We start from the raw sequence: 14,594 nt of genomic DNA, 5'->3' as shown, positions 1-14,594 counted from the left end.
TTATTATGTCCATTTCTGTAATGATTTGATTACAGTGCCTATCTAATTTTGAATACGTGCTGCTGCTGAGCATATGATAAACCTGGAGGTATATTTATATGTTTCACCACCAATCGATGAATTTCAGGCCATCTTATGTCAACTAGTATAAAACATGAGTCTGTGGTGGAGGCCGCGAGACATGTTGACGTGATACGAGTACACCCACGCCCAAACTAACAAACATAACAAATTATAGCTACGTGGTCCTTTGCGGATCCTGTGTGTATATATAGACACACAAATACGACACAAATATATCGTTCTGCAGCTGTTATTAGCCTACCAAAAAGGAAAAAGAAATTTGAAAATATTAAGTTGATTCGAACTTGACTTGCTTGTTCGAAATCCTGTGCAGTAACGAGTACGAGACAAAGACTGAGTTACCTCCCTTTTGAACTCTTTCTGGTTGAAAACAACATAGATCCGCGATATGGCGGTAATCTCAAACTCAATATGACTGACGGGGTCGGGAAACGAAAGCGGTTAAGCTTGAAAAACAAGAAACCAACTCTCCAAAGTGCTAAAATTCCGGACAACGACAGTAATGGGAATGTGTGTAAGAAAAGAAAGATTGCCAGTGCCATTACTTCCAGTAACCTGAAGAACATCCCAGAAGAAAATGTACAACTGGAAATCATTTGTCTCTCAGACGTGGAAACCGGCAATTGTAAACAAGTCAAATTAAGGTATGAAGCAGAATCATTATGTTTGTAATATTGGTCGTCTCGAAATTCTCTCTCATGGAAAACACGACCACATGGTTAAGGCCAAATCGTCAGAGGGGACGAGCTTTGTTACCTCCCTTGGTACAGCATCCAACTACAGTGAAGCGCTACTAAAATCTCCATATACATTGCAGCTGTTTCTGTTAGTCATTACGTTTCTCCTTTTCTTTGGAGATGCTATCCCTCCTGTGTTAAGCTATTACATTGGCCCAAAAATAAGCTTTTTAAAGACTTTCTTTGTCTTGACCTAGTAAAATTACCATCTACCAATAATTACTTGTCTCTTCATAAAATGTGCACTGTTAAAACAAAAAAATAGCAATCTTAGCTTTTAACAAATACAATTAAAGCTTATTTCTCAGTGAACAGATTCTACATTTACCTGTCAACAATTGTCCATATCTTCCCATAATAAATCTGCACCTATTTCAAAAGGAAAATCTGTCTTAAGCAAGCATGCCATCTTTTCACTTTGGGTTATAGCTAAAACAGCACCACAGCAGAACGGCACCAAATTTGTTTGGCAAAAATGGCACCATATTTGCAAAAACGGCTACTGATTTCTGGGCTAAAACAGCACCATATATAAAACAAAGTATGACGTTGACTTTTATGATTCATTTCTTTTCATTAGCAAGATTATCTCAACATATATAAAACATTGAGGTTTAATTTATAGTTCATTTCATTAACATTTCTGGTGTCCCCCGTCGTGATATTACAGAGGCATTACTCTTTTAAGTATTTTTAGTAAGGTTTTCACTTCTGTCATTAACAAAAGATTAGTAACTTGAGGAGAGGCATTGAATAAAATAAATGAATCCCAGGCAGGATTTAGACATGGATATACGACTACTGACAATATGTTTATACAGAGACCATATACGGTATATGGTCTCTGGTTTATATTACAAAGTGTTATACAGAGATACCTCAACGCCAAATGTGGTAAACTCTATACACTTTTCGTTGATTTCGAAAAAGCATTTGATTCAGTTGACAGACAAAAGCTATGGTCTAGTTGTAACACCCATGGTCTAAGTCCTAAAATGAAAAAGTTGATTCAAATATGTATGAAAATGTTAAAGCTTGTGTTAAGAATAACAATGAATTCTCAGATTCTTTGAACTACAACTCGGGGTAAGACAAGGCTGTATACTTAGCCCATTTTTATTCTCATTTTTCATAAATGAATTAGCAATCTAAATTGAAAGCAATTGTGAGTATGGAATACAGTTACACCCTGACCTAGTTAATAGTAGTACATATTTTTCTTCTGCTTTTTGCAGACGATATCGTGCTATTCTCAAGCACTGTTGCAGGTTTACAAAGACTTATACAAGAACTTGAGAGTTATTGTGACAAATACAAATTAACTGTAAATAGAAATAAAACTAAAGTAGTAGTTTTTAAAAAAGGGGGACGTTTATCAAAAAACGAAAAATGGTTGTATGAAGGTAAAGAATTAGAATGCACCAGTTCGTACAAATATTTGTGAATGTTCTTCAGTAATTGTTTATCTTGGACAGCACATGTTAATTACGCTTGTTTGCAAGCACAAAAATGCATAATAGGTATCTTTAAACAATTAAATGTACTTGGAGACATAGATATAAGTTCATACTTTAAAATATTTGATGCCAAAATTAAGCCAATTTTATTGTATGGAGCCGAAATATGGGATTTGAATTATTACAAGGATATCGAAAGAGTTCAATTGAAAGCGTGTATAAGATTTCTTGGTGTTAAATCCAATACGATGAACATAATGAATACAATGGTGTATGGAGAATGTGGTAAATACCCGATGCACTTATTTTCAAATATCAGAATTATAAAATACTGGTTAAAATTACTGATGATGCCTTCTTATAGGCTACCAAAGAAATGTTACAATATAATGATGCTATTCGATAAAAATGGACACACAAATTGGGTTTCTTCTGTTAGAAATTTTCTATTCTCGAAAGGGTTTGGTTTTGTATGGAACGATCAGTATTTTGATTCTGAGGGTAAGTTTATTTTAGAACTAACACGTGGATTAAAAGATATCTATTTGCAAGAATGGTTTGAAAAGTTATCACTTTTCAGTAAATGTTTGTATTATAAGATGTTTAAATGTACTTTTGACGCCAGAAAGTGGAAGATTTAAAAATGTCAAAAAAGAAAATAGAACTTGCAAACTAAGTGATCTTAACCAAATAGAAAAGATGAATATCATTTTCTTTCAATTTGCCCTGCTTATAATTCCCTGAGAAAGTTGTATATTAAGAAATATTATTGTGCCCATCCAAACCTTAATAAATTTTCAGCATTGTTAAATAACAAAAACCATACTATACTTCCAAACTTGTCCATGTTTGCTTACTATGCTATTTTGTTTAGGATAGAATATATCTCGGAACACAATGTAACCTACAGTTGACTTTTTTCTCTTCTTCATGTATATTACATGTGCGTGTAAATATTGATTTATAAATGTGTTGTACTACTCAGTACCGGAAATAAATATATATAATATAGCTGGAATATTGCTAAAAGCGGCATAAAACCATACGGTTGATGGAATGGCTTTTTGATAATCTTAAAAGTACCATCCATGAACAACTGTCTACTCGTACTTAAGTTGTGTAATTGCCGGTCAGCGACCACCAGGCTTGTCAGGGTTGATATGTTTCTGTTGAGCTTCCTCTACAATGCTGGCACCGGACTTGTAGATATCAACCACAGCTCTTTCTGCAGAATATATAACAATTACACTGCTCAATTACAGGCCGATTACTACACTACCCAATTAAAGGCCAATTAACAATCTAATCAATTACTGTGACTGTCAATTATTTAACAAACACGATAAATACCTCCACTCTCACGCAGATTGCTGTCAACTGGCCAGGTTGGGGTGGATGACAGTGACGGAATGCTTTTAAGAAGCAAACACATTCAAATACTTTATTTTGAAATTATTGCAGAGATTATCGTTTAATTGTCGACTTCTTGAAATGTTCTTGTCTCTAAACATGTGTATTTTGTGGACATCACATAAACCAAATGAAGTAGTTTGATATTACACGGACATGGTTTTTGGCCAAAAAGATAAGTGACCTTTGAGGATCTTCAATATCTCTGTTTAATACTAATCAACATATTTGAGTATCACTTTCACCGTCACATACATTACTTAGCTACATTTTTGGAAACTCGAAGCATAACTTTGAGTCGCAAAATAATATGTTTAAAACAAAGATTACTTGACAACTCTTGTTGTGTATTTTGTAGGGGTGTAACGATGCATCGAACTATCGATGGATTGCAATTTTTGAGTCTATATATTCATTTGGGAAATGATTTAAAAGAGACAATTCAAGGAGAAAAAAAACCTATTGCAATAGTTGGTCGCAATAGACTATCACTATCACAATAGTAACTTGCAATAGACAATCGCTATCGCAATAGTTGTTTCTCCCTCAATAGTCACCCCAAGTATTTTGCACCTAGTACTCTACTCTGAAATAATCTTATAGTGAATGAATATATATTAACTTAATTTTTCGGCTTTTGGTATGGTCAAATGCGCCCATTTATTGAGAATGAGTGAATTTACTATCGAAATATTCTGCAATCTGATTATCTAATAAAAAACTAGTTTTCCCATAAGATTTTAGATGGTGCCATTTTCCCCATAAGATTTGTAGCCGTTTTCATCAAGTCGAGGTTCCGTTATGTCCAAATGGTGCCGTTTTAGCCAGGTGCCGTTTTGCTGTGGTGACGTTTTAGCCTGAACCCAGAGGCCCAGATAAGCTGCGTATCCGGGTAAAATACTCATAGAAAATTTCCAATTACGCATTGAAAAATAATTGTTGCGTACCAATTACGCATTTAAAATGTTAGATACGAAAAAAGTTTAAAACTAAATGCGTCCGAAATATATTTATAAAAATGGCTTGCGTAATGAAAAAGACATCGATTGCTATCAAGTTGCACTGTTAGTATAGGACTAGTGTTGTACTGTCAGTATAGGATGAGTGATTTTTTTATGAAATCATTTCCATTATATTTAAGTTGGTTTTGATTAGGTATGACATAAGGCAGGACATACCTGCTTAGTAAACTTACTCAATGACGTAATACTTAGGTGAGTAAAATGACTGAAATACGCACTTATTTGAAAGCAGTGGGTAACAGGAAATACAATACCCACTCAACATTCATAATACCCACTCCAAAAAAATACAGTGGGTACAGTACCCACATGAGCTAAATCTTATCTGGAGCTCAGAACCCTTTCACTTTAACAGTCATCCCCACAAGGGTACAATGTGTGAAGCCCATTTCTGGTGTCCCCCACCATAATATTGCTAAAAGCAGCATAAAACTAAACTCACTCACTTAAAAAGTCCATAATTCCTGAATCTCTGAAATGGTTCACATTAATGTTACAGTTCAATAAACATAGTCTTTTAGATATTCTTCGATTTCTCTGTGGTCTTTCCCTTGTGTGGTGAGTCTCTCAGTGGTGTCTGGGTTGTCGGTTTCCGAGTCGTGGTGTCGTCTCGTGCTGACATTGAGTCGCGGTTGTCGTCATCACCGGCTGCTGTCTTCATGTTGCTGACATCGTTGATTTATGTCGTTGTAGTTTTGCCGTCTGCAACAGTCTTACCAGTTTCTGGTCAGGCCCTTGATCATATTACTTCTCTCCAATCTGGCTGTTGATTATCTGTTGGTTGGATTTCTTTCTCACCTGCTGGCTTTGTACTACTGTGTTGACTAACTGGAAGTGGCTGGCATCTCTGGTGATCTCTCTGCCATCCCTTTTCTTCGTGCTTATGCTGCTGAACTTCAGACATGGTAAAGATGGTTTATATGGTGTCGTCCATTTATTCCGTTTCTGCTGTTTCACCATGAAGTAGTCTCCGGCGAGGAAGTACCAGTGAACTTGTTTTCAGCATTGTCTTTTATCTTCTATTTCCAAAATTTGTCTCTCTGCTCCATGTCAGTTTCAGGCTTCTTGAGGTTTTGTCATCATAATCAAGTTTCATTCTCACGTCATAGTTCATCAATGCTCGGTATATTGGTATACCCGCTGCTGTATACGGAGTTTGTCTGTAGCCCATCAGAAGCTCCTGTACACCTGATGTGTTGTCTCGACCCTGAAGGTGAGCGATTTGTTCTGTTTTATTGAGAATGTTCATAAAGTTTTCAGCTTCGCCATTGGCACTTGGATGGAGAGGTGTTATTCTGTGGTGATGGAATCCTTCTTTCCTTAACTCACACAAGTCTACCACCCATCTAGAGTCCTCCGATCCGATCTGCCCAACAACATCTCTTCTCTGTTTCAACCCCACGGCTGAGATGATTTGGTCAGAGATCATTTACTTACAATGCCACCACTCTCTGGAATAAACTCCCAGATCATCTTAAAGGAATCTCTACCCTCCAAATGTTCAAAGACAGTCTCAAAACATTTCTCTTCACTCAGTTCTATAGACTCTAATCATTTCTAGTCGCAATCTCTTAACCTGGTGATGTCATAATCTCTTATGTAGCGCTATGAGCATACACTTTGTGTCTGGATTTGGCGCATTATAAATGTACTTATTAATATTATTATTATGCAAAGTCTGCCATCTGGTGGTCTGTTGTTCGCTCTATTCTTCTTGGTACATCGTGAGTGACGAATATTCGTTTGAGTGCTTCCATGATTGATTCTGCTGAAGTAGAAGACACTATCTCTACCTCAAGGAATCTTGTCCTCTTGTCAATTACAACTAAGTTGTAATGCCCATCCAGATATGGTCCTCCAAGATCGATTGAGAGAATATCCCATGGTCTGTTGGGCATTGGAGTGCTCTTTACTGGTTCTGAAGAGTTATGTCTCCCCCCCGAAGGGTCGGGAGACATATTGTTTTTGGTTGATTTCTTTCCGTCGGCGTTGGTTTCGGCATTGGTGCCGGCGTCAGCATTCCCTTTGTTTCCGGAACATAACTCTAAAACTACTTGAATAATCTTCACCAAATTTGGTATACTGTCTCTCCATATCATGTAGATAAATGAAGACTTTACAAACATAATAACATACTATCCCTAGTATGTATTTTCATACTTAGAGATTTTGAAATTGAAGGAATCAAATGAATTGTTTGTGGTCTCAACGGTGAATTGGGGGAATGGGGGGAGACATCTGTTTTTACCAGTATAAACACTTTCTAGTTGTTCCTTGTTGTGTCTTGGCACTTGTAACATTCTTTCACAGCTGCTTGCACGAGGTTATCCATCTTTGGGAACCAGTATTCTACTCAGAGCAGTTGCTTCATTTTCAACATGCCTTGCTTCCCTAGTGCATGAGCAACATCAAAGTTGCAGGCTCTTCGTTTTTTATCACCCGCCGCGTCTTTATCGCGAAGCGGCGGATATAGTATTAGGCTCCGTCCGTCCTCACGAATTAGAATATCTTAAGTACCGTTGACTAGATTCCTTTCATATTTGGTACCTAGGTTCATCAAAGCATGCAAAAGGTCCCAGTCATTTCAAGGTCACAAGGAGACTTTAACGTTTTACCCTTGTCAGCGATATAGCTCTAGAACTATTCACTGGATTTTCTTCATATTCGACACCAAGCTTCATCTAGGGAAGATGCAGGGCCCAGTCGATTTTGGTGACTTTCATGTAGTTTTCAAGGTCACAGCAACATTGAAGATTTCAGCATATGAACCTGCATGTTAATCTTGTCAGCGAGATACCTCAAGACCCATTCACTGGATTTTCTTCATATTTGACACCAAGCTTCATCTAGGGAAGGTGCAGGTTGACTGGTCATGCTTTTGTTGACATTTAACTTCATCTTAAACTACAACCTTCACTTTCATTACTTTTTAAGTTTGATTTGATAATTTGCGGCGGGGGATTATGTCAATGACAATGCTCGTTTTATCTAGTTTTAGCGATTTAAAGTTATTGTTTTTACAGTTTCAGTGGCGAGGTATTATGTTTATGTTGCTATTTCCACAATTAATGTGAACTATCCAGCGTTTCCTGCACAGTGGGAAAGTTTTCTTTGGTAGGCGTGTATTACGTTTGGATCTTGTCTATGCTGTTCCCAGTCTTCATGACCGCCTCCATGGTGTAGTGGTTAGAGCGTCCGTCCGGAGAGCGGAAGGTCGCAGGTTCGATCCCCGACCGCGTCATACCAAAAGACGTTAAAATATGGTACTTGTTGGTCCCTGCCTGGCGCTCGGCATTCATGGGTACAACAAGGACTGGTCGGCTCGGAGTCAGTATAATGTGTCTGAGTGGGGTATTCTTGCTTTACTGCGGCATGGTATCTTAGTGGGCTAGCACTATAAACCCAGCTTCAGTCTGGGCTAGTACAAGCAGCTGCATGTACACATACACACGCATGCACATCGTCATATGAGCGAAATATTCTCCAGCGCGACGTTAAACTCAATTTCACCTCACCCAGTCTTCGTTTAGGGTTCTTCTTTTCACCTTCTGCAATGTTTTGTCCTTGTGGGTTTCTCTTCTGATTCTGTCAATCACAACAGCACGCTCTGTCTGCAAAACACTTTTGACAGCTTCCTCCGTATTGTCATTACGTTGCCCGGGTAGCCGGTGCCTGGATAGGAAACCCAGTGGGTCAGCTGCATTTCTTCCTGGCTGATACACAAGCTGCAGTCTACATCCTGCATATCCATGACCCATTTCTCTATCCTTATGGGTATGATACCCAAACTTTTGAAACTAAGTGTGTATTTCTAATTTCAAGCGTAATACTTAGTGGTAAACCTAGGTGAAGGTCGTTCATGATGGCGACATATGGTTGTGACTAGTCACTAATACAGTGCAAACATAAACGTAATTTGCATACCGGTAGTTATTAAATTTGGATACCTAGTTTATCAGATTGCTTTATTGCACCGATAACACCCTCCATTAGATGATAAATCGCAATACGTATCGCAACACAGGTACCTGAATTGCAATATACTGAAATACAATTTATTTGCCAGTACACAGCCCTAATCAAAACTCCCTCGAAAACATGAAGTCAAAACAACTTCCAGATTTGCAGTCAAAAACGGTCTTTAAGTGTAACTGAAAATGGTCAACTGAATGTTCATCATCAGGGTACTCTTTGAATTATTTATCTTGTAGCTGTTTAGACTGTACCAGTGAAGACGTCTTTGAAATAATGTGTTAATTTTGATTTTCAGAAGCAATGCTACTGCGGCCCGCTCAATTCTGGACATTCCTGATGAACAGTTAAGAGAACTGAGAAGACAGTTACTTGCACTCAGAGGGCGGGAATCATACACAGCGTACATACGACAGTTGCCAGAACTTGAACTGCCGGAAACAGAGGTTTGTGATTGTTTTCATTGTCACGTATAGATTCCCAAGACAAAACTTAAGAAGTAACTGGGAATCAGTCCGGCAAAGAACAAGGTCTTAAAGGCACTATATCACACCACACCTCTCTCAAGGTCTTAAAGGCACTATATCACACCACACTTCTCTCAAGGTCTTATAGGCACTATATCACACCACACTTCTCTCAAGGTCTTAAAACCGCCGCCGTGGTGTAGTAGTTAAAGGCACATCCGCACACTTCTCTCTGGTTCGATCCTGACCGCGTCATACCAAAAGACGTTAAAATATGGTACTTGTTGGTCCCTGCCTGGCGCTGGGCATTAATGGGTACAACAAGGACGACAATACTAACTATCAGCCTTCAGGGAAGTGTCTTTCAGTGGCATTTAGAAGTTGTACATTGATGTCCAAGATATTTTTATGGATTAAACTTCTTTTTTAATTTCTCTCATAACGTTTCGAGACCATTCCAGGTCCCTTCATCAGGTGAACTGGCAGTTAGGACTATGACGTCGTCACTATGATGTCATAACTGAGTTATGACGTCACAATGCAAGTGACATCACAGTACACTAGGGAGAGTACTGTATAAGTGAGTTTGAAGAGTTAATTACATAATGATGAAATTCATGCTAATACACAACAACTGCTAATAACACAAAGGTTCCTTGATAGCAGGCTTTCCAAAAAGAATAGTAGACTCGTTTTTTCTTGTATCTAAAGTTCATCAAAAGTTCATCAAAAGTTAATCAAGAGGTCCCATGCACATGGCAGGTATACACCTTGATCACGATTAATTGCTGGTTTATGTCTCATTTTCTCGACAGGGAAGCTACCATATAATTTATTCCCAAAAAATTACGTATTTAGATTGCAATATTTAATTTATAAGTTCGAATGAATTAATGCAATGTTGCATTAAATCAACACTTGCGCCCTCTACCGGCCGAACATTATTTCAATTGAACCCCATAGAGTTATGTCCCTTTGAGCACTCTTTACGAATTTCCTACGCACATTTTGTGATTGAAACCAGTTCAGCAAACACCGACAATACCACATGCGACAGTTTTCGATGTACGGAGCGATTGTTTACATTCCATCTATGGCAAGTGTTCTCTGTTTAGAAGCTGTTCGTCTCGAAGTTTCAGTTATCAATTTCAGGCAAGTCGTAAGGGATACTAGGTCTTTTAATCTATAAAATTGTTTGAATATGAATGATCCTACTCGTACTGACAAAAACTCATCTCCATTTCAGAAAATCAGTGGGTCAAGGGAATCAACTGCTGTTGCTTCTTTGGCTTCCAGTGATCAAGAGTACTCTCCCCTGCCTCAGATGTGTTTAGCCTGCGCTCACAGGAAACCAATTAATCACGACTTCGACTCGGTGATGAACACAATACTAAATTCATCACACAATGATAACAGTTCATCACACAATGATAACAGTTCATCACACAATGATAACAGTTCATCACACAATGATAACAGTTCATCAGACGGCAATTCTCCCAAGATCTTGAAAAGAACTGAAAGCTGTCCACCAAAGCAAAGTACTTCGTCGTCAGATTGTGATCGAACTGGTGAAGCTGTTGTCACTTCAAAATCTCCAGTCTTAGATTTTGACATCATGTCAGATTTTGAAGAAGATATTCTTATGTCGGATATTGAAGAAAGGGATAAAATGAAAAAGTGTGGAAAAGGCAAACAAGATGTGACAAAAACAAATGAAGTATTGAAACATGGGCCAAGTTCATCAGTGGATGTTGACACGTCTGCACCTATTTGTGAAGTAAATTTACTATCAGCTTGTCCGCTGTGTAGTATGGAGTTTGAAAAAGGGTATGTAGAGTATATAACATGATCAGATATGCAGGGGGCATGGGTGGCTCAGGCTTCAAGGCGCTGTATTTAGTGTAAAGAGTTCTGTTTCTTGAGAAGAGGGACCTGTGGAGATCCGGGTTTGAATTGATCTTTGGTAACCCATGCTTGTTGTAAGAGACGACTAACGGGATTGGGTGGTCAGACTCACTGACTTGGTTGACACATGTCATTGGTTCCCAGTTGTGTAGATAGATGCTCATGATGTTGATCACTGGATTGTCTGGTCCAGACTTGGTTATTTAGAGACCACCGCTATATGGCTGGAATATTGCTGAGTGTGGCGTAAAACTAAACTCACTCACTCCTGAGAAAGGAACAATTGTGGGTTAGATTCCCGGTATGCGACAATTACATTGCTAGGTTTGTCACCATACCCTTGCTTGTGGGTTTCACCAAAATTGTCGACATCAAACATCTGCATCACTTCAGGCTTTCTCCCCAAATTAGGCTGCCACACTGTGATGTAACTGGAATGCTGTTCAAAGCAACATTAAACCAAAATCACTCGCTCAAAGATGTTTTTTAATAATAATAATGATTGCATTTATAATGCACTAAACTCCATTCACAAGGCGAATGCTCATAGCGCTAAGAAGCTGAAATCACAATCTGATTATTATTACCCCGGATAACCCATGCTGCCTGTGAGGTGCTAGAAGGTTAACAATCACATGACTTATCCCACCAGGTACCCATTTTCTGCTGGGTAAACAGAGGAAATTTTGAACAAACTCACTTGCCTGTGGTGAGACCACATGTATCACATGTGTTTCGTTATGGGACAGGACTGAAGTCCTAGTCCCATAAAATTCTCATGAGTGAAAGCTGCCAAAGCTGCCACGGTGCCATCCAAGGGCTCTCAGCTCCATGTTGCTTAACTTCAACTGATTTTGACCCGTAAGGACCTGTAGAACTGATCTTCAGTAACCCATGCTTGGTGTAAGAGGTCCTAGCGGGATCAGGTGGTCAGGCTCTGTGACTTGGTTGACACATGTTATCGAAATCAAAATTGCGTAGACCGATGCTCATGATGTTGATCACTGGATGGTCTGGTCAGACCTGGTCCTGCCATATAGTGAATATTGTCTGGTCCACTGAGTGCAGCGTAAAACTAAACTCACTCACTCAAATGATTTGTGACCTGAGCTCTATGCACAGAACCACACACCAAAAATAATTTGCAAGAATATAATGATATATATTTTATAGACATTCCAGTATGACACTTTTGGCATGTTTGGGATTGATGGAGTGATTGTCCCCTGGGTTTCATCAACTGTATAACTTGATTTCAGGGGACCACCAATAATCAACTTTAAAGGTCTTTGCAAGCAATATGAAGGTCAAGTACAGTATTTCAAATGGTGTAGTGTGCTGGACATTCACAATGATAATTAACATCCTGGAATGAATCAGCTACCGTGTGAGTGAGTGATGATCATGAATAATGGGTGAAATAACAGACACCCATAACTACTCTTGCACTGTGCGTCCGCCCGGAGTGCGGAAGGTCGCGGGTTCGATCCCCGACTGCGTCATACCAAAAGACGTTAAAATATGGTACTTGTTGGTCCCTGCCTGGCGCTCGGCATTAATGGGTACATCAAGGACTGGTCGGCTCGGAGTCAGTATAATGTGTCTGAGTGGAGTATTCATGCTTCACTGCGGCATGGTATCACAGTGGGCTAGCACTATAAAACCAGCTTAAGTCTGGCCTAGTACAAGCAGCCGCACATACACATACACACGCATGCACGTCGTCATATGAGCGAAATATTCTCAAGCACGACGTTAAACTCAATTCCACCACCACTCTTGCACTGTAGGTAATATTGTGCATCTCTGGGGAAAAGGAATTTTTTTCTGTATCCATTCTCGATATTTGTGTGTACTTTATGTACTTGATTATGTTTTTGTTTGGATAACCTGAATTTTACTAATAAGAAAACCAATACGTAGAAGGAGGTTTTAATGTTTAGTTTTATGTTATGTCATTGACTGCAATTTTAAAATACAGTGTACAATACTTTAAAATATTCTCATTGTGAACACAGTAACTGTTTTATTCCCAGTTTGCCTGCTGGGGTGCCTAGTTAAAATTCCTGGGTGAATCCCAGTCATTATGTTACATGTTACATTCTAAAAGATGTATCGAAATAACACAAAATGTAAAATGTATAGAACAAACATTCATGTCATTGTTTTCTTTTCAAACAATAATTGTTGAGAAGATATACTCATTTCACCATCGATGAACTGGACATTTGATTGCATTTACTGTATTTTTCTGTGATTTAATTTAAAGTCCTGAGTGAAGGAATGGTGTCCTGCCTTCGGTTCATAAATACAGTGCGTTGATCATCTGCTCAATGTTGTAATGTTAACATTGATATCAGCATCTACTTCTCTGTTACAGGACATCCCAACTGGACATCGATGGCCACATCGCTGCCTGCCTCTCAGCTGCTGGAGATGATGCCACATGGTGACCTGGTCACTGAGTCTTCAATTGTGAAAATCCCAGTTAGATTTCGACTGCAGGACCCCATGCTTGTTGAAAGATGGGACTGAAGGAACCGGGTGTTCAGGTTTATTGACAAATATGTCGGCAGAGAGACTTCCCGTTGTCCTACAGAACGTGACATGGTGATATGGTCACAGGGCCTTCTACTCATGAAGATACCTGTATGTTAATGATGTATATCAGTGCTCATTAGGAGCGATAGGGTAGCCAAGTGCTTAAAGCGTTGATTTGTCACGCCAAAGACCTGAGTTCGATTCCCCACTTGGGCACAATGTGTGAAGCCCATTTCTGGTGTCCCAAACCGTGATATTGCTGAAACATTGCTAAAAGCGGTGTAAAACCATTCTCACTCACTTACTCACTCACTTACAATTCTCATTATGTCAATCATTCAATTGTTGACTTCAGACTAGTGGTGGTCCGATTAATTGAAATAATCGAAGATTGGTCGTAGTGACTAAACGACCAAGCAATCGTTCACAGTTTCTCATAATCGAACACAACCAATTCTGGAACACTTGTTTTCATTAACAATATTTTTCACATGGTTGGTTTTGTCTGTTACATTTCATAAGCACTACAAGCTCGTTTCAAGTCACGATTGAATTTATCTTAAAGATTCCAAGAAATTTATGTTCCTAACATACTAGTTATCCTTTAAAGATGTGAAATTTTGCCAAAAAAACCCCAAAGAACTACATGTATTTTACCTTATTTTTGTGTGCATTAACAAATTTCATAAATGATGCTAACCAATTATTTTCGATGATTGATCGGTAGTAATGAACCAATCATCAATTATGAGATTTTAACCAATTCCCAACACTACTTCAGACCCAATTATATACAGACTGCCATCCAGAGCTAGAATATTGCTGCAGGTGGCATAAAACAACAAACCAGTATTTGAGCACAGAGTCTTTCTGTTGTATTGCTCTGGTCATAAAGCCTCCTGTTGTCATGCAGAGAGGGATGGTCTGGTCATTGACTGACTGACTGAGTTTGGTTTTACGCCGCTTTTAGCAATATTCCAGGAACATCACGACAGG

At 38.8% G+C, this 14,594-nt stretch overlaps 1 protein-coding gene across 1 annotated transcript; it reads left to right on the top strand.

Annotated features, from left to right (window-relative positions):
- The first annotated feature begins 486 nt into the window (after nucleotides 1–486).
- On the top strand, nucleotides 487–13,892 carry LOC124287278. The gene is made up of 4 exons (XM_046723777.1): nucleotides 487–728; nucleotides 8,981–9,128; nucleotides 10,396–10,979; nucleotides 13,438–13,892. Exons 1-4 carry the CDS (start codon nucleotides 496–498, stop codon nucleotides 13,508–13,510), a joined length of 1,038 nt encoding a protein of 345 aa, XP_046579733.1. The 5' UTR covers nucleotides 487–495; the 3' UTR covers nucleotides 13,511–13,892.
- The last annotated feature ends 702 nt before the right edge of the window (nucleotides 13,893–14,594 follow it).

The sequence above is a fragment of the Haliotis rubra genome, unplaced genomic scaffold (assembly GCF_003918875.1).
Source record: "Haliotis rubra isolate DU_JTF1 unplaced genomic scaffold, ASM391887v1 Scf4, whole genome shotgun sequence".
In the NCBI taxonomy this organism is placed as follows: Eukaryota; Metazoa; Mollusca; class Gastropoda; order Lepetellida; family Haliotidae; genus Haliotis; species Haliotis rubra.
This window is presented reverse-complemented; position numbering and strand designations above follow the sequence as displayed.